Source organism: Helicoverpa armigera, chromosome 16 (genome assembly GCF_030705265.1).
Source record: "Helicoverpa armigera isolate CAAS_96S chromosome 16, ASM3070526v1, whole genome shotgun sequence".
Taxonomy (NCBI): Eukaryota; Metazoa; Arthropoda; class Insecta; order Lepidoptera; family Noctuidae; genus Helicoverpa; species Helicoverpa armigera.
The window spans coordinates 9,400,349-9,421,138 of NC_087135.1; the positions used below are offsets into that span (position 1 = coordinate 9,400,349).

The 20,790-nt window shown below is 37.1% G+C and overlaps 3 protein-coding genes across 3 annotated transcripts in view; 1 reads left to right on the forward strand and 2 right to left on the reverse strand.

The window, feature by feature from the left end:
• The window catches only part of LOC110372137 (disheveled-associated activator of morphogenesis 1), a 105,598-nt gene extending 94,711 nt beyond the window's left edge, over positions 1-10,887 (reverse strand). Inside the window, exon 1 of the mRNA XM_021328694.3 lies at positions 10,635-10,887. The gene's annotated coding sequence lies outside the window, so the exon portion shown is untranslated. The remainder of the gene's footprint in view (positions 1-10,634) is intronic.
• A 2,290-nt stretch (positions 10,888-13,177) lies between these two features.
• Positions 13,178-16,697, forward strand: LOC110372152 (uncharacterized). The gene is made up of 5 exons (XM_064038420.1): positions 13,178-13,308; positions 13,396-13,511; positions 13,998-14,209; positions 14,486-15,233; positions 15,638-16,697. Exons 1-5 carry the CDS (start codon positions 13,283-13,285, stop codon positions 15,727-15,729), a joined length of 1,194 nt encoding a protein of 397 aa, XP_063894490.1. The 5' UTR covers positions 13,178-13,282; the 3' UTR covers positions 15,730-16,697.
• A 956-nt stretch (positions 16,698-17,653) lies between these two features.
• On the reverse strand, positions 17,654-20,422 carry LOC110372141 (uncharacterized). The gene is made up of 4 exons (XM_021328700.3): positions 18,986-20,422; positions 18,851-18,908; positions 18,729-18,767; positions 17,654-18,454 (listed from the first exon to the last, which is right to left on the reverse strand). Exons 1-4 carry the CDS (start codon positions 20,204-20,206, stop codon positions 17,781-17,783), a joined length of 1,992 nt encoding a protein of 663 aa, XP_021184375.3. The 5' UTR covers positions 20,207-20,422; the 3' UTR covers positions 17,654-17,780.
• Positions 20,423-20,790: the final 368 nt, after the last annotated feature.

The window sequence follows — 20,790 nt, forward strand, 5'->3', positions numbered from 1 at the left end:
CAATACTTTTCTTGTAGGCGCAAAGGGGTCGGTTTTCGAATCACCCGACTTTTGTCTGAAGAAATATCTTTTGGAAAGCAACATTTACATAATCAATTGGCTAAATTGAAGATCCGATCAATTTCGATTTCAATTTATAAATCAGTGGCTTCAATTAGCTAATTGAAGCTACATAGTGTATTACATACACTAATAATGTAATTGAAATCAAGACTCCTATCAAAATGATAGACCTGTCAAATTAAGCAGTAACAAGAGAACCATTACGGATTGAGCATTATAATCACAACAATGTTAGTTTCGACATATCCGCACTTGACATAGCAGTATCATAGAGGGGCGGGACTTGTCAACTTATGATTTGAAATGGAGACATTTGGAAGGTGGTCCAAGCTAAAAATGTAACTTAAAAGACTTTTGGCAGAAGTAAAATTTAGGCGGATTAGGAATTAAAGTGGTGATTGGACATTTGGCCCGGTTTGAAGATGTACATAGGTTTGGACATGTTCAAACCGAGCTAAATGTCCTAAAATGCTCTCTTGTACTTTGTAGTAGGAGGCGAATCCTGATTGCTACTTGGTCAATATGGAATACAATGGTTAGGTTAGGTTAGAGAAAGGAAAGCGTGTAAAAGGCTCCAATATGCAAACTTTTTAAAGAGAATACAATTATTATAAATAGTTCAGAAATCCCGCTATTCAGCAAAAAAATAGGAAGTCAAGTCACAACCGCTGTCATCCGTCACTCAGACGGCCTACCCCAAAGGCTGTGTTCGTGTGGGTGTCGTAATGACCTTGGCGCGAATCGATACAGAACAATGCTCTCGAATTATCTCGATCACCCATTGTTTCAAGCCAGGCTCCAATTTACACTTATTCGTATGTTGCTTAAACACCCGACAGGTGATGTAAATATGAAAGCAGGTTTTTACAAAATTGCTTACATATTTTTGTGTTGTACAAAATGTGTTGTAAGCGCATTAGTTTAATTGCAGTTCGTCTGGTTAGTTACAATTTGCACTATTAGCGAAATGCTTTCGAAAAGTTTGGGGCGCTAATTTTAATTCGCATAGTAAGTTCTATTTTGATGCTGCAGAACATCCACTACCTTTTAGAAGAATTTAATATTCTTGCTGCCCTCAAATTTCAAAATGTAACATTATTACAATAACAATGCGCACGCACAATTTTTTAATTGGCACCGAAACAAATCAATAAAAAGAAAGTATCCCTTTGTAAATAAGGGGCATACTAATATCGACAACAATAACGTCATTAGTCATACAAAGGCCACCCATCCGAATCGGTTCACACGTATTCCATAAAACTGAGAAGCCACGTATAGAGGTTGATGCTTTCTAATATCCTCGCTTCGGGCAAGGAGTGTCACGTGTCAAAATAATTTCTCTGCATTGTTACCAACTTTTCATTACCCACATTGCTGATTGCTGAGCAATATACGTTTAATTATAAACTGTTATTGTCCGCCATTTAAATCACCATATTGATCGCGCGAACAAACGCATTGTGAATAAGAAGTATGCACTTGATGAGAATAAGTAATATGAAAAGGAATTAATATGCACATTTAAACATAGCACTGTTGGAGTGTTTGTATTGTCGTGGAGGCGTTCTATTGAAAGCTTTATGTCACACGACCACGCTTAAATCGATACAAATCGATTTGGAATTACTCGGCAACTTGAAATATCTCATTCGGTCGTGAGATGGCGAGGATAGGCAATCGCTTTATTGCTATTTTCATCCTGTGGCCGGCTTCTGTATATATCACGGGGTTCATACAAAAGCGTCGCGCACTGACGGTTTTGATTGATGTCTGAAGGTATGGCGACATACGAGGAAGATGTTCACTTGCAATAACCTACGTGTTTTGTGCGTATGTTCGCAATCTTGGAGAATGTGATGCAACTTCTTCGGAATCTATGTACAAACAGCTACTTTTTGTTTAATTCTAATCAATTTAAATAAGCAAGTAATGTGGAACCTGACCTTATGTGATAGGTGTGATACCTAAGTTAAAAACTCGCAAAGAAAATGCACGTCCGTAGCCGTCTCAAGTGTGAATTCCTCTATCTTTGCACAAGTAACTCCTCTCCACGTTGGAACGCGAGATGCAATGTAAAAGGTAGCATGTCTGCCATATTTTTTTACATTTTCCTTTGAAGTTGTCTGGCGATGTGCAGCCTAGTGAATCATTCATTAGGCTTCAGTTTATTTCGTCCTTAAAAACTTAAACTTGCATTTGAAGATAGTTGAAAATATTTAGGTATTAAACATCTCTACAATGACGTTTAAAAGTGCACAAGAGCTTTCTGAAATACCTGCCTACCTACTTTCAGATCAGTTCTATAGTACTTCAACATTAAGATACATCGCACAGACACCCATTTCACTAAAAGGCCATAAAACGTCTTCGGTGGTTTCACCAATATTTCTTTCTAAAGTTAAGATTTGTCGTTGAATCTTTGGAGAAAGGAGACCACCTCATGTGCCTATGGAATAACAATTAATTTTATATCCTCATGCATTGTAGTGTTGTAAAGTTAGGCATCGATATGTTTGGTCGATGTTTCCAATACAATACAATGTTTGATAAAGTAGTAAGAGATAAAGAACTCGGTGTTATCGTTGCAAAATTGCTGTATCGATCCATATTCTTTTGCTTTTGTAAAAGTTATCCTTGTGATAAAAGCAGGAAAGTGTACAATCATGTTTTCACATAATTTCAGTATGATTAAGTTAGTACTTAGTCACTTCAGTTAAAAGCTATGAGTTTTTCAGAACGAACTTTGCGAAAAGCAAACTTACCTAGACTCATTTTAACTATATTATTCTGGCTAGGCAACATGGTTCAAATGCAACGATAAAACTACAATCGACCATTAAAAAAGTATCGATAGTAACTTTCTCTGCCCATCACTGGGGTATCGTCCGCGGGTCGAATGCAAACAGATCACGAAGGCCATATGGTACGTGACCATTGAATACAGGTCACAGACACACGGATGTTCCACCATTGACTGCTGGACTACTATTTGTTTATACTATAATATAACACACGTGGATTCATGTATGCCTCATCACGGATGAGTTGGGAGAAAAGAAATAGGAATTATAAATTCATTCGGAGAAAGAGCCATTTGGAGCGGTTAAGAGACCATTTGGTCTACTAGAATTAATTTAGTTTACATGACAATGCCTGGACTATGACAACACCTGAACTATGTACGTAATGCCTAGTGACCAAGTTGATCCTGCCATAGTCACAATGGACCCTCAGAACAAGATGGATCCATTTAATTTTGCTTTCGAACACCCATAGATACTATTTCGATCAAAGATCGTTTATTTAATAGCAGTGTTGAAAGAGTTGATCTTCCTAGATGTATTCTTAGAAAAGTTTGATTTTTGACTGAAATCATCGATAAAATCACAAAAAATCGATAATGTATTGGCAAATGGTGTGAAGAAATCACTTGTTTTAACACACTAACCGTTTAACCTCACACATCTAGATGCATCTCATCTCCATACACATTAGAATCAGATGACCTGCAATCTGTGCCTAAAACGTAAGAAGCTTAGGTCATCTAATGGTTGGACGAATAATTTAATACAAGACATTTAAAATAATGACGTAATCGGTAGCATTCCAACTAAGCGGCAGCATTATTTATGTTGATATTGATAGTTGATGAATTTATCAGCCAGATGATGAAATTCTTATATTGAAGACTGAAGCTTTTTTATACGAAATCATTCCTCACTTAAAAATAAAAAACACCCTCGGATCTTAACATGAAGAGTTAAAATCACTAGCAGATTTTTACACCGCCATCCTCAAAAATAAACCCAGCAAAACCAGACAGCGAAACGAGATTCTGAACACAATAGCTTATAACTAGCTCATAATTTATGCTATCTACTTCATTAGCTGCACTTGTATGTAATGTTACGTTAACTTATGCAACATATATCCTATCGAAAGTGTTAACTGTTAACATGTTAGTGAGAACAATGTTTATTGCATGGATATTTTTCTTCACACTTCACTTTCTATTAGCACTATTCAGCTGGTAAACTAGTTCTATATATTTGTCTATGTCCTTCCAATTGTTGTGATTTCGCGGTTACCTATGTAAACACGTGTAAAACTTGTAAATATCTTGATGATTTTTTTTTTTAATTTGTGATGAACACCTGAACTTTTTTCAGGGTACTTTCGCTTGTTCCATTGGGACGTAATCTAAATCGCTGAAGTTAACTGGTCTTCATAATCCAAGTATTTTGTTTTTAATTAAATCAGCATGAATAAAATTTTTACTTACAATTCTCATGCAAAAAGGCCTGGGCTTAGGAGAAAGATCATTGTTCGCGGTCTTAATAAAATAAATAAGTGCTTCCTTCAGAAAATGGACTTGAAAAACATCTTTCGTCCTTTCTTCTACGAATGAAAATTTCTAACTTATAAACAGACCAGACAGCGCCATCTACCCGTAAAACATTGTATTACTTAATTATAATCAAAGGTACGGTCTACGATAGTTCCATGTTATTTACCGAACAAATCGTATTTAATTAAAGTAGTTTTTCATTGTTCTCGTTGATAAGTAGGTTATGTAAGTACCGCAATTACTAGCTAGCTAAAGTGGTAATCGATTCAAAAATGATAATCTTCAGTAAACTAACCAATTGACAGTTACCTGCTAAAGTTGTTAACGACTAGTTAATCAGTACTAATCATTTCATTTCCCCGTTAGAAAATTCTATCGTGAACTCAGTTAATCACTGGTGAATAAATTATTGATCCAGTAAAAGGAATGTAGGTCGTAAGTCTAGTGAGTAAGAGTGAGAGTTGCGTGTCGGACGTCCGTCCGTCCGCTTCCTGACTACCGGTACAGAAACACGCTTTACGCATGCGCCAAGCGCGGGCCGGTGCGTGAATCATGCGCGAACGCACGCGTGCCGTCAGTTAGTTGTCGCATTTAGCGAATTATCGAAATTGTCTTTTTTGTGTACAGTATTTTAAAAATTCTGTCTTTAATTAAAGTGACCGTTTAACAAATTTCCATAAATTGGAGTAGGAAATGCTTCGGTTTTCAGGCAAATGCAACGCAATTAATTTTGACAATCTACAATTTTTACCTACTTATTTAATATAAAACAGAGCATTGTGACTATCTTAAAATAGTCTATTTCCATGTACACCTATCGCACGTATGTTAAATAGGCGTGTTTACAAGGTTCCTACATGTTCCCTAAAGATATGACACGTACGTAACATAATTAGTTCAACCTCACGTAGGTATTCCAAGTATCCTTTACTTACAACACCTATTTATATGGTCAAGTATAAACAAAACTAAGATTATCCAGTGAAATCATCAGCGGCATTCTTGAGCCATTGCGCGTCCAAATAGGACGTACAATACAAATAGGAAAGATAAAACTGTACTTGCACACTATGAGTAAGTCTTAGTCATGTTTTTGCATTTTTAATTATGTTTATACTAGATAGCGAGGTTTTTGCATAACTGCGGGCCATGGATCTCTCTTTTCACGTCGATTACTTATTTGGAAGTGTAAGAATTCCGATGGTCATTCGGATCTTACACAATCTTGTGTTACATCATTTTGGTATTTTTGGGCCTTTTATTACAATCGAATAACAACGACCAGTTTTGGTTGCAGATGAGCATACTCGTGCGACATAATCGCCACATGTTAATCGCTTCATGTTATTGCAAAATAATTTGGGAAAGGAAATCGTTGATAAAACTACACTATCTAAAGAACGGGCTATATTTTCAATGGTCAAATTGCTACAATAGACAAATAACAAAGCTCAATCTATGAACATTCTCATGTCATGATTTATTACAATTCTTCATTAATAGAATGAAATAATAAGCCGAAAATATAACCCCAGATAACTCACCCCTATGATTTAGAAGTCCACAAAACTGAATTTTGGCACAGCACTGGCATGAATAATTTGAACACAGAGAGCACTGGATCCATAAAGGAACTGGCAAGATAAACACATAAGGCAAAAGCCACAAAATCTGTGTAGAACGATAATAATTTTCTAATCTGGAGCGAGTGCAGAACTACTGCATTTCATATCGATCGTACAGCTGCAGTCATTACAATAGACGGCGTTGCTATTAACAACATGCCTTTTGTACGGCCATTCACAGAGGTAACTAATAAAGTAATAATTGTGGACAATGTAAGCTATTACTGTAATTAGATCATGACGTACGATATCAATTGTAATTGTCACCTATGTTTTAACGCATCTAATATTAGAAATGTCTACATAAGCACTTCCTTTTCCAAATCATATATGATTATTGCATGCAAAATTTTATATTCACATCAACTTTTTAAATATTCAAGCCTTCAAGTCTTTCACATTCATTACCAAAAACAATGATGACATCAACGTATGATTACATCAGGAAGTGGATTGACAAAACTCAATCATTTCCTGCGGGGAAATAAAAATAGCTGTCATACGTGCACAGATTAAGAACTTTTAATCATACTTCTTTTCAAAAGTAATATGCATTTTGTCGCTATCCCTGTCTCAAAAAGGTGTGTGAGAGAGACAGGCTATGTGGTAGGTAAATTGATCCGGCAGCCGATGTTGAAATGAGACACTACGCGTGCACTCGCGTCCCTAGATTCTTATTACCTGCCATGTAGGGAGAAACAATACGTCATCCAGATTCATGTAGGGTTTCAAACGGCCTCTCACGTGAAGAGTTATGTCGTGAAAGCTAAGTCACTTTGAAGGAAATAAATGCTTTTTGCACGCTATTTGAGCCTATATTACTGGTTTAGTTACCGAAGTAATTTCGCCACAAACCATACCAAAGTACCAATTTTACTTCCAATCAAAAATTAAACTCCTTGGTATTTATAAAAATGAAACGAAATTAATTACTCATTTAAAGCTGACTTGCCCTGCCCATACAATACTTCTGGCGGTATAAAAAGATCGGACCGCCAATAATGTTTACGACTTTTAATCCTTTCTTTAAACAACAGTAATTAATGAATACGTCGAATTATATCAGACGATTAAATTCTGCTCACGACTCTGCAGCACGCGAAAGAAAATCACAAATCCAGTTGAATAGCAAAAAGATACGAATTGAATCACGATCGGACAGGTCATTGGATACAATAGAGCAAATAAAGATTGAAGAAAAAACTCGCTGTGAGAATGAAGACCCAATATTAAGTGTACACTACTTACTTCAGATCCAGCAACATACCTCTTGAGACTATGTTTCATCTTATTTAATGAGATAAATTGTTCAATAATATGTGATAAATACATACCCAGTAAAGAGTCTGTATCAACCGAAGTTCAACTGCCACTAAGCAGCAGCTGCAGAAATTTTAGGGCACCGGACCCAAAGGATCATGACTGGGTGGGAATTAAATAGAAAGTTGTGATTTCTACGATCTGTGTGGCTTACAATGTTCTTTGGATACTTTGCTATGATATAATTAATGCTAAATGTAAACTAAAGACTCATTCTTTCTTTGCAATCACCTATTTATGTTATGTCGATAAGGAAGCTGGAGAAAAATAAGTAAACCAATTTAAAAGCGTTCATAAAATCATAACCAAGCAAGAGGTGTGTGAAACATCAGTGGTTTCAAATATTTATAATTCCTAGATTTAAAACAACAACACCCGCATCCCGATTTGGTATGAATGTGCAGTTCTAAATATAGCAGTGGCTTAAACATCTGAGGGGAATTCGGGGGTTCAAAGACCTCGCGAACCGGCCCGTGCCGCGATAAAATATACCATATTTATGGGAGAACTTCAGCGAAACAAAGTTCATGGGCAGGCGTCGAGTAAACACGCAATTCATTGTACGAACTTTTCCAATAGTGATGGTCTTTCTTGAGAATCTTTTCATTATATTTTAGTAGAGAGCAAAAAAGGTCTTGCCTATAATAAAATGAATGTGCAAATCAAACATCCAAGTGTTAGCGCTTCTGCAAGCCCTTATGTAAGGAGTTCTTGTGTTGGTTGGCATTCTTCCAAGCCTATAAATGTCCTGTGCGGCGAAAACCATAGATGCAGCTTCCTTATAATAATATAAAATAGCGGATAGGACTGAAACATAAAGGTTTTACTGTAATTGCGTATACAGCCAGTTCTAATGTGTGAAGTAGATGCAACATTAATTAATGTAGATCATAAAGTTCATTGCCAAAGTCAATTAACCGTAACCGTGTTAATTTAATAGACCATGTCATAGTCAATATCTCCTCGCTTTAACTGCGTAGGACTTCTGACGTGGGAAAATTCAAATCTGATGACTAATTTGGAGAAAAAAGATTTACGCGCCTAAGAAGTTCGTGCCTACAGCGTATTGTAAAATTTTCTGTACTTGTTTAACATAAATTATTCGGGGACAATATCAAAGCTTTTGAATCTGAATAACCAAATACATAACCCAAATATGATTTCAATAAATATTTGAAACCAAATCAACACGAAAACAAGTTTATGCTTGTTGAACAATAGTAGCAAGACCACACAGTGAGCTTTGTAATAACGATACTGATACTTGAATGGGGCTTAATCGCCTTTTATTTGTGGTCGGCTAAATGTTATGACAGGATTCTAAGTGGGAACAACGGCGCGTATATTTGATTTAAACTCAAATATACCAAGTAAGTACATACACAATTTGTGGAGAAGTTCGTAATCTTAGAGGGAATAAATTCGCCAGTAACTATAAGACGGCGACTGTGTGAGTAAACATTTATGAAACAACCGGGTGTGGTGTTTCGCAACACCTGTTGGTACTTCGTCCTAATTAAGATGTTTTGGGTAAAGCGGTGCTTTCTGGGAACGAAAATTTTAACCAGTTTTTGTAATGATATCGAGACATCTGTCGACGCAATATGAATGCCGAAAAGCGTAAAATGATGTCAGTTTTCGGGTATGACATTTTTCTTGTAAAAACGTTAGTCACCAACGGATGCTCCTGTCTAGACTAGGAATTCATCATTTTGCGTTTGTATATTAATGTAGTCGGTAAGTAACCACAATTCCTTAAGAGGTTTAAAATAACGTTTATGTAGCTCATATAATAAGCTCCTCCTATGTATATAGTCAGTTTATAGACCGAATCAGCTAAATGATAAGTTAATTACAGGTTGGTGAACCCCAAAGGTTGTACGCCGAAGTCTATGAATCTATGATTCCGAAACTGATTGCGAGTATTCTGCTGCTGTCACGGGCTTTAATTGCATTAAAATATTAATTAGATTTTAAGCCCTGCGTTTAATTATGCGAATATGTTCAAGTGTTTATAAATGTGAACTTAGCTAGGCATCTATGACATTACCTAGGCTTCGTCATACGATTCGAGTCTAGAATTACAATTGTTTGTTGCTAGATTATGCGTAGCGAAATAAACGTGGAAGTGGAACGGATCAGTTAGTAATAAAATATGGTAAACTGATCTCTGAGTAAATACTACGTGTGTTGGTTGCCTATTTAGAAATGGCTTATAGACAAAGGCCATTAATGGGCAGAAAGAAGAATAGGAATGCTTGTTAATACGGTTCCTGTGTGAATTTCCTTGTTCCTTCGCAAATTTTCTAAAATTCGCTGATGGCGAATGCAAAATTTCGATATTCGGTACATAAGTTATTTCGTGAATAATTTTTCGTAATTAACTACTTAACAGTAGTTTGTAGTTTTTTCTATCTGGGTAAGCTGGTAAGTACCTTACAAATATAGCGTCTGTGTGTGTAAATTGACTGTTTCATTACTTTTTGCATGATGTTCATGCCAAAACGATATTCTTATGGATATGGGATTATCTCTGCTTCCTTCGTAGGTGTGGGAAACTCATGCCTATGTTATGATGACTCAATTTGTATCTACTTTTCTTTAAACATTCGAATAAAGTTCAGAATTTATGAACGCTGATTTATTATAATAACTAGGTAAACATTTTGATGAGGAAGGAAATTATTTATGTGATTGCGAAACTTATAAATAGAAGAGGTTACATAAACATTATAAAAACAATGTTATTCGATATTTTACTTAGCAAGTACATAATTATGTATTACCTAGGTAAATCATAATTTTCTTTCTAGATGTTTCTATTAGACTGCAAGATTTGCGAAAAAAATTGGCTGCCGTTTGATACTTTCATTGATTTTCATAAGAATGAAGAAATTGTCCAACAATATCATCTCTCAGAAATATTTACGATAAGTAGGTAGGTATTAGCATGTACTTCCATATTCTTATATTGCAAGCAGTCTATGAACTGCGGAAAAGCAATCTCAAGCCACTGCCACGAACAGACGAATCTATAAATCGTTGGGAGCAGAGGGGCGATGAGATTAAAATAAACGACCGAGATAACACCCAGCCGACGAAACTTATGGGGGTAGGTCATGAAAGGTGTGTGGTCAATATACATACACGTACCTCTAAACGTACTACCTACGTACTCTCATAAAATACGATCCACACACAAAGTAAACAGCCACTCAATGGACCATTATGAAAGAAATTAATCACCCACTTTATTATTGTTTTTACATACCTACCTTGCGGAAACAATTGGGGCGTACGGGAGCCGGTATTCCAAATTAGTAAACACACACTGACTTTGCACTGCACTTAAACAACACACAATTTTCACTTTATAATTTTTATCAGATCGGTTTGTGTCAGCGGGTGACAGCTGGCTCGTATTTTTTTGCGGCGGGGTTGTCAAATGTGTCCTTGAAGGACGCTGTGGGAGCGCGCCATGTTGATTTGAGGACGGGCGCGTGGCGACTGCGCGCAGCCGCCCCTTGCGTAGCGCATGCGCTGTGCGTCACCCTATATCCCGCCATCCCGCCCGCACCCGGCCTTCCTTCCTTGTTCCCAAATCCTGCGGAGTCCTTCACGTTTGTGTATTTTAGCTATGGTTATGCTGTTTATGTGTTTATAGCCATAGCTTTTTTAGAAAGTAGGTAAATTATTTGTAAGAACCTATCTATAAACCTATCTATAAACATCTACAATCATAAAATAATTATACGATTGGGTGTTCTTAAAATCAAGATTTTTAGGGATTTTAAGATAGTAGGTCCATACGCTGCTCGAACACCCCACCCACAGTGTTCACAAGGTTTAGTGGCACTTGGGGTGCACTGCAGAATAGGGCAGACCATCCCTACCAATTGGGGTGTTTTATAAGCAAAATCACAGAATAAAAATGATTTTACAAATTACCTACAAGCATATTGAAACGTAGATGCGATTATGAGTTCGGGCATTTCGACTTGTGCCAGACTGTTTACAGCTTTTTAACCGACTTCCCAAAAAGGAGGAGGTTCTCAATTCGGCCGGTATGATTTTTTTTTCTTTTTGTACGGTACCTACGACGGTAAATACTTAGATAGTAGAAATACTGTTCAACTGATGTCCGTTCGTGTTCAGAGACTTTTGGGTCAGTGGTTAAGTTGTTTTTATTTAAGTAACCATCATAAATGCAGTAACTACAGGTTTATGGTCGTTAAACGCCTGCAGTTTCATTGTTGTCTGCCGGCTGAGGCTCGGGGGCGTACATCGTGACACGGGAAGCGAGTGATGCATTCGGGAGAGCACCCACCATCGCCCACAACTCGCCTACGATCATTCAATAACAGAGAGACTGAGAAGAAGACCCACTGACTCTGTACGAGCCCAAAGATATTGGCAGATTTCTACGTCAATGATAAACGAGTCAAAATTTTAAATAAAATTTTAAGTTTTGCTTGGAGCTTGGTCGGCAAACTAAGCTGAGCTATCATTAAATAAAAACATTAAATTAAACCTGGTTTCCCTTCATCAGAAAAAAAAACTCTTATGTTTTGTGTAATGAACATAAAACAGAACGTTAACCACTAAGTTACACAGTAGGGAAAAGCGAGAACTTTCGCAGGTTTCCCTTCTGAGATCCACTGTTTTGTGGCTAAACACTGACTACCAGCGAAGCCTTATCTTATTACAAAATTTAAGCAAAATTGCACTCTAATTGAACGACATAAGATTTGGTTAAGCAGCATTAAAGTGTTGCCTCTTTATCTGGCTACATGTTCACTGATTTTAATACGGGGGTTTCTCGGTTGTTGCTTAGATGTAACAACATGATTGCGTGGAAATGTAAGTGACGCTTTTTAGTCAATGTTTTAGTCGTGTAATGTAGCACTTCTTCTTCACTTCGATTTCTGAAGGGACTTGCTTAGTGATAGATATTTAGCTCAACAGTCAACTGTGTGCAATTCGTGAATTCGTGAATTATGAAGTCGTGATGGCCTAGTGGTAAAGGACCAACCTCTCAAGTATGAGGGCGCAGGTTCGATCCCAGGTCAGGCAAGTACCAATGAAACTTTTCTAAGTTTGTATGTACTTTCTACACTGACTTCTGTACTTACTTTCTAAGTAAATCTTAGACACCATTGACTGTGTTTCGGATGGCACGTTAAACTGTAGGTCCCGACTCCCGGCTGTCATTGAACATCCTTGGCAGTCGTTACGCTTACAATAATATTGTCTTGGCCATGAGCACAAGTTGAAAGTCGCTCCTTGTAATTACGATTGGACTGATTGGAATTTGAGATCACCATGGACTTAACATGCACCATAGTACCTACGTGCAGTTCATTGATCTTGGATGATACTGATTGTCGGTCGTTTAGTAACAATTTAATAAACTAAAAATATTTAATTCTGTGATATTAAACTTTATGTTTGACTTTCACCGAGTTTCACCTCTTCAAGATGCTGTATTATATTTGTAGTTTATTGTGCTCATGGCCAAGTCAATATTATTGTAATGTGAACAAAACTATTGATATAATCACAAAATATTTACTTATTGTTACAAATAAAGTTGAACAGGACTTGGCTTCTATGCGATCTCAAAACTTTTTAAGGTGGAAGAATTGCGTAGAGGCTTGGCTTTTTTTACATTTAATGTTTTTGGTGGGATATACATATTAGACTGAATGACAATTCAAATATTTATAGAACACAAAAATACATTTTTTTATTTTCTGCTTGTAACGAAACGTGGTACATCTGTCATTCGAAGAATGGCACGCACTAACGTCACTGTCAGTGAACACTGACTGAACAGCTGTTTGCGTGATCCGAAAGAAATCTGGTAGTGCTTGCCGGCTATTGGAATTGTAGCCTATTTAATAGCTTTCCACAAACCAAAATTATGCCAGAAGATTCGAAAAAGAACAAGTAAGTACAGCTCATACTAATAGCTAGAACATATAGTATAAACATACTTGTTGGGCCCTCATTCATAAAGCAATACAATCGTTTCAGTGACAAGAAAAGAGGCGATCCAAAAGACCAGAGGAAGCCTCGACAGCGACACCAGCAAGGAGGAACTGATAAAAAGGCTGAAAAGAAAACGGAAGAGCCGAAGAATGCTCCCAAAGGTATATTAATACTGTAGCAAAACTCTTCAAAATATGATGCGTCTTAGCTGTCTCATAGTTTCGGTATAGTCCTATAACTTATTATTTATCCTTTGAGGTTTCTTTGATTATTTTTGTATTTATACTTATAGCAAATAAATCATTCTTTAGTGTAGTAAAAGATATAATATAATATTATATACCTCTTACCTATATTTTTTGTCATTTTACTTGAGTTTGTGAGATTCTCATACCAAACAGTAAATATAATTCCCTATTAAAAAGGTGCTTTATACAATACTGTTTCCCATGGTTTCACCGATGTCCAAGGGGATCTTCATTCTTGGACTCGGACAAAATTAGCCTATGTTATCAGGAATGGTCAAATCGGTACAGTCGTTTAGAGCCTTTATGAAAATATTCTTCTTTATTACTTTACTAATGAAATAATTTAAAAAAATTGAGTGTACTAATTCAGGAAACTTTATATATTTTTAATTGCTACAGTTACAGTGCCTCAAAAACCAGTATACGAAAGTCCTCCTCCAGAATTTTTCAAAAATTTAAAAAGAGAAACAGATGAAATCCTCAAAATTACTGAAGAAGAAAGCGCAAAATACAAAAAGAAAGAAATTCAAAGCAACTGGTCTAAGTATGAGATGCCTATTGATACGTATGATGAAATTGAAGAACAAGAAAATATGGGAGCTGATTATGAGGTAAGATAGTTTTCAAAACCAAAATGAAGGATTAGGTGGGAAGTGGCATTGATGATCTCTTGTTACTATCGCATTCTTGAAAACAAACATATTGAATACTTGTCCAATGCCAGTATGTCATAAAGAATTCATTTGTTTTAGTTTTCATTCTCACAATCTGCAATAATTGTAAAAAATGCCTAGAATACTAGAATAGCAATGTGTAACATGACTTTAAGGCCATTTTCTAAAGCTCAAAATAATTTTGTGCCTGTAATATTTACATATTTTTTTCAGAAACTAATACAAGCTCCACTATCAATCGGCGGACATTTCCAGTTCAAACACGAAAAATCGTGGGACATGAACACAGGCCCTTCATTATACGACGAATATTTTGATATTAATATGGAAGAACTGAATATCGCACTCTGCTCTATTCCATTTTATAAAAGAAACTCTATAGACGAAACAAGATTCTCTGAAACAGATATTCTAACTATGAATAACAGATCAACAAGGTTCAAACAGAAATATTACAATGATAAATCTTATTCTACCCCAGAAACAGAAGCTCAAGATAAAATACTTGGAAACCTAATGAAGGAGGATAACGTAGAGAAAGAAAGAGATACAAGTAATGACATTGAAATTAAATGCGATAGTGATCGTAAAACTAGTCCAGAGCCAGATAACACGCAACATGTATCCAATGATGATCATTCAGATTTAAAAACAGAAACAAAAGACGAACCTACTCAGAAAGTCGAAGAAAATGTAAAGAGGGAAGAAACAATTCATGAGACAAAACATAAAAACAAAGCAGACTCTAAACATGAAGAACATGATGATCTAATTTTTGGGAATACTAAAGAAGTTACAAAATTACCCGAAATCGAAAAAGTTGTAACTCGAATTCCCGCAAAAGAAGTTGTGTGCCATACGGAACAGAAACCAGTTGCCACTAAGGAGAGTCCGGTTACCCCTAGTGCGACACCCGAGGTTCCTAAAACAAACCTCCCGCCGACCTCCGCTAGTACCAAAGGTAAGGTCATTTATCAATGCTTTTGTCGTCTTTTTAGTATCCACTATTCTCTTCTTTTCATCTAGTGTAAATACCTAAAATACGTAAACTTATGGGCCTTTGACGACACGACATTTTAAAGCGACGAGTAAATTAAATTCAAAATGAGATCCGTTACATCTACCTACCCATATAGTTTTTCGAAATAAATTATTAATTTTTGAAGTGCAAGCAGAATGGCACAGGGTCAGGACCGAGTCTTACAAATATCTTTAACACTCTGGCTCAAACTGTTAGCCTCATCAGATGTTCAAATAAAAAATAAATTAGCGGACCTCCTTATGCTCCTTTTTACTGTCATGTCTTAGTAAGGATTAAAAAAAAAACAATTTCAGTCTAAAAAATATTTTTATTAATAATTTCAGCGGCACACATACCAGTGGAAGCAAAGAAAACTCCAGTTATTGAATCTCCAGAAGATCTTGAAAAATGGCTAGACGACTTTTTAGATGGATAAACAAATTAAGTACCTACCTACGATGCATCGATTATCAGTATTCACCTACCTGGCGGACCATGGATATGAACGTCTAGGTATTTGACAAGTGCGATTGAGTTATAGCGATGGGTAGGTATTAATATAGAAATCGCAAGTAAACTTCCTATAACCGTTAATTTGTTATTATAATAAAAATCAAATGGAAAGACGAAAAGAATAATAATAAGCTCTAGACAGACGGACTGCATTTCAACTGCAAATTGCAGTTGACGCGACTGCAATAGAACTGCAACCCAAACAATTCACACGATTGCAATCGGACTGCACCTTTTTCTGCAGTGTCAACTGCATTCAAACTGCAATGTGCTGTTGAAATGCGGTCAGTCTGTCCAGAGCCTTACGTAATTTATGATTCTTAAAATACGATATAAATTGTTTTTATGATTTATCGGTTATTATCAAATGATGTAAATTAATGTAATTGCTTCATACCTTTTTATATAGCAATCATGTATTTTATGAATAAACCCTTTTTAAGGCGATTGATACAACTGCATTAATTCCTATCCCCCTTAGCAATGCTCAATATTGTCCACAAGTATTAAAGTGGCACACATGAAAGGCATGACGCAGCTGTTGTTAGATAGCTGCTAATTCGCTGCTACCCGCCGTTGGCTTTTCATAATGACGTTATATTTTATATGTCGTAGTTGAGTCGTGATTGGATCTCAGTCGGATGTGAATCGTATATCGCTTGAGTAAAATTTGCAGAATCGAGCTCCACTTAAAGTACTTACCGTACAGGATGTCTGGTTTTGTTTCGCAGTTTACCTAATAATAAATTAAGAAATACAATTTGATGCGACATAAATTAATTCTGTGCTTCTGAAAGCAAGTTGTAATTATGCAGTGTATATTATTGTTAGTGTAGGAATAGAAAATATATTACATATTTATGTTATCAATAAAACAATTTTTAAAATGAAGATTTTATTTTTGCTACTCATACTTAGGTACTGTACACTCATAAAATATGTTTTACAGCATCCAATCACCATGCACAAAACAATATCGTATTAACTTCTAAGACTATGAGATAAACAGTATACATAGACACAAAGAAATAAAAACTTTTAATGAAACTAATTTGAAACATATATACTTTAATATTCGATAAGGAAATATACAGTGCAGTAGGTGTTTTGGTTAATGTTGCACTTCAAAAACTTTCTGGGCAAGCCATACACTGCTAGGCCCAACGTGCATATCACTGAAACCATGCATGCACACACATACTGCACTGGCATAACATTTATTTATCATTTAGTAATCCGATACGATTGCTCATCTATTTTTTTGGCTCAAACTAATGCTTACATGTGCATATCAAGTGGTTATATATGTACTTAGAGATGTCCATCGTATCGGATGACTCATTAAAGTTCTGACGTTCCCCCTCGACAGCTTTATTTTCCGCAGGTATCAGGAATGAAGTATTATTCTTCGTAGCTGTCTCAGGGCATTACTCTTCACCGTCGTTCCGAGCGGCAGTCCACGATTCCAAGAAATTTCAGTACTCGACGCTGCACCGCCAATCCTTGCACCATTTATGAATACAGCTTTATATTTACATTTTTTTTCCTGTTATCTTGAAGGCTATACAGTTAATGGTGAGGAATTATGGGACGACCCTTACACATTAATGCAGGAAGGCTATGGCTAGGCTTTATTTTCTATTCTATCAGCCCAGCTACAGCATTATCAGCACGTGTGTGGGCATCCTTACAATGCAAGAAATTATGGAGGTAGTTCTTTAAATGATTAATACATAGTCACGTCATTATACGCATAAAACATGAGAATAAATCTTAATTAATGGAGTGCGGTACCATAAAACATGTTTGTTCTTTAAAAAATCGGTCCGAAAAATACAAGGAATACGTACACTATAGGAAATTATTTTATTTCAAAATCATTTTGACCGTAATGAGTAAATGTTGATGTTTAAAAATATTTATGCTAACCACAGCTCTGTAAATAGAATTCAGTCAATCTGCCTTCCAGGTTTTTTAATAACGATACTGGTTGTAACCATGGTGATATTGCTGTTGGCCTCCACCTCTGCCGTCGTAGTCGTAGTTGGGGTTTCTTCTGCCGAACTGGTTCTGATGCATTGATGGCGGTACAGGCGATGATTGCTTCAGCGTCTTCGCGCGCGCCGCCAGCTGGGACACCAACTGCGCCGGAGTCAGGTGAGATATAGAGATAGGAGCTCCTTCAGAAGCACTACCGGTCGGGTTGAACACAGATTTAGAATTAACTAAATCGTGTTCCACAACTTGCGTGTGAACAGTACAACTAAAGTGTTCAGGATCAACAACCGTGCCAACTTCGTGGAACTTTGTGGACTCGCGTATTTCACATACGTCGCAATAGGGTTTTGTTGTTTGTACAGCAGCATCCTTCACGTCCTTACGCAGTTTCCTCTTGTATCTGGAGACCACCTTATCCAATCCAATAGTAGTGATGATGCTCTCCACCAACTGCTTGTTCTGTTGTGCCAATGTGGGTCCATTGGTCTTTGTGAAGTTGAATTCGATTACTGCTTGTCTCTTCAGCGGCGAACAAAATTTGGACTCCAAGGATTTAGGTTCCACTCCAATAATATGGTTGTTCATCATCAAATGATTGGGCAGGACCAACTTCTCCAACTTCCTTATAGCTTCATTGCACCGAGACATAACTGTAAACACAAAAGTAGCACTATTTTCATCTTATGACACTGTAACAACAATTTGGCAAATGCAACATTTGTTTTAAAATTATTGCAGGCAGCAATTTGCGACTGAAAACCACATTTATTCTGCATGTAAATGATTGTCTCAAACAAAAATTTAAATTAAGAAAAAAAGAACCTAAATTCAATTTTATCAATATTGAATGAATTATTGAATTAGGTATAAAATTTTCTATACTTAGTTTTTGTTTTATATTGTGGGTTACGATGATATACCCACCTCCAGTCATGGTTTTTGAATCCAAACAACTGCTTACACCTGTAATAATAATTTTATACAGATTTTATTGTAACAAACTCATTCTCAATATACACTTATATGAATTGGTTTTTAAATTCTACCTTTATTTGGTGCAAGCTTAAGATAATCTTCTTGAGAAATTTTTCCCTCTGCAACTAACTGAAACATGAAGACTTATAATAAATTGTTATTCTTAAACTGAAAAACACAATGAACTCAAATAAAAATATTATTACTTGTGCCAAAGCATCATAGGGTGTTTTCTGTTCTAAGACAGGAAGAGTAGATGCAGGCGCTGGCACCATGGCAGGAGCCGGCACTGCATTGAGAGGGGGTGCTGGCACAGGGTTTATAGTCGGCAGAGGAAGTGGCCCGGGAACGGGAACACTGCCCGGCATAGTCGGTTGTGTCCCATAGCTATATGGAGCTGGAAAACCAGTTCCATACGCCATTCCCTGAGGATAAGAATATCCAGGAGCAACACTAGAAAATTCATTAGGAGCACTATATACGGCGCCTAGCTCTGGCTGATAGGTCATAGAATTATCAAGAGGGTAGCCCGGTGCTCCCTGTGGATCATTTGGGTAAAGGAAAGAATCAGTTTTATGTGGACTACGAGATCTTGGCGAGCGTGATCTTCGAGACTCGTAAGGCCGCCTCACAGGAGATCTGGATGATCGCCGCCGGCGTGGGGGACTGTGTGCGCGTGGACGTGAAGGACTATATCTTCTTGGACTGTGTCTTGGAGGGCTGTACCGCTTCCTGAAGTGCTTATGAGGACTGAATCGCGGTCGGATGTAGCGTGGTGGACTTCTGCGAAAATGAGGACTATATCTTCGACGTTGAGGGCTCACGCGACGAGGGCTGTAGCGACGAGGGCTTCGGTAAGGTTCCTTTCTCGTCCATGCGGGGCGATGCGGAGGAGGTTCCACGCCCTCCGAGACGCGCTTTGGAGATTTCTTACGTTCTTTAGATTTATCACCATCAAAATAGTCGTCCAACTCTGTGCCAGGTGGCCGAAGATCATCCGATGACTCCAAATGTTTCGCAAGATACTCTTTCACTTTTACTTCTTTGTCTTTCTTGATGGCTTCGTTGGTCTTGTTCGGATCCCGCCTGCTGCCGGGCTTGGTGAAATTATCCGCGGATGTGCTGCTGCCTTCTCCCTCGTGGTCCTGCTTGCGCCACTTGTACTTATCTTCGAACTTTATATTCGGAGTCCTCTGTTTGGTGTCCTCTTTATCACTAATCAGTTCCCGGAGGTCTTTGACACTGTCGATGGTCTCCATGTTGATGCGCCGCATCTCCCGTCGCTTGCCGCCCCCATCTTCATCGTCCCAGCTGTCTATAACACTCAAACCTTCCATAAACTCATCCCTGGTGAAGTCGTCGAAGAAATCACTTGGTATATCTTCGCCGTCGCCCGGGTCCGACAATCGATCTTTTTCACTCCCCATGATGTTCACAAACACAAGAACCAAAATTTAATCATAAACTAAAGGTATATACTACACGATCTATTCTATAAATCTTAAAAACGACTTCAGTAATTAATCTACAAGTTTTCACATAAAATTAATATGTATCCACACATATTTTTGTTGTGAAAATACCTATTACAATTTCATTAAATTACGGAGGCATGCAATGTCAAGTCAACCACAGATTAATTTATATAGCAAGAGTTGTCAACTTCGATTGATTCGAGAATTAGTGTTGCTATGATTATGATGTGTGTGCATCATCACATGCATGCATGGATGTAGATTGTAGAATAATATAATCATTGGCAAGGATATTGAGCCCTAACCTTTTGTTTTATTGCCATAAGTTTACAGTGCGCAAAGCGACTCCACTCTTCCGCCGAGAGCTCATTATCCGTGCCGTATATCCTGCTATGCATGCATCCCAAGTTTTGCTTGTTTGCAGTCTGGATTTATTTTAATAACTGCTTCCAAATCAAGATGCTTCTAATCAGAATCAAGCTCCAGGCTACTTTATAACCGGGTGCTTGAATTAGTAGCTGTTAGTGTAAAAAAAC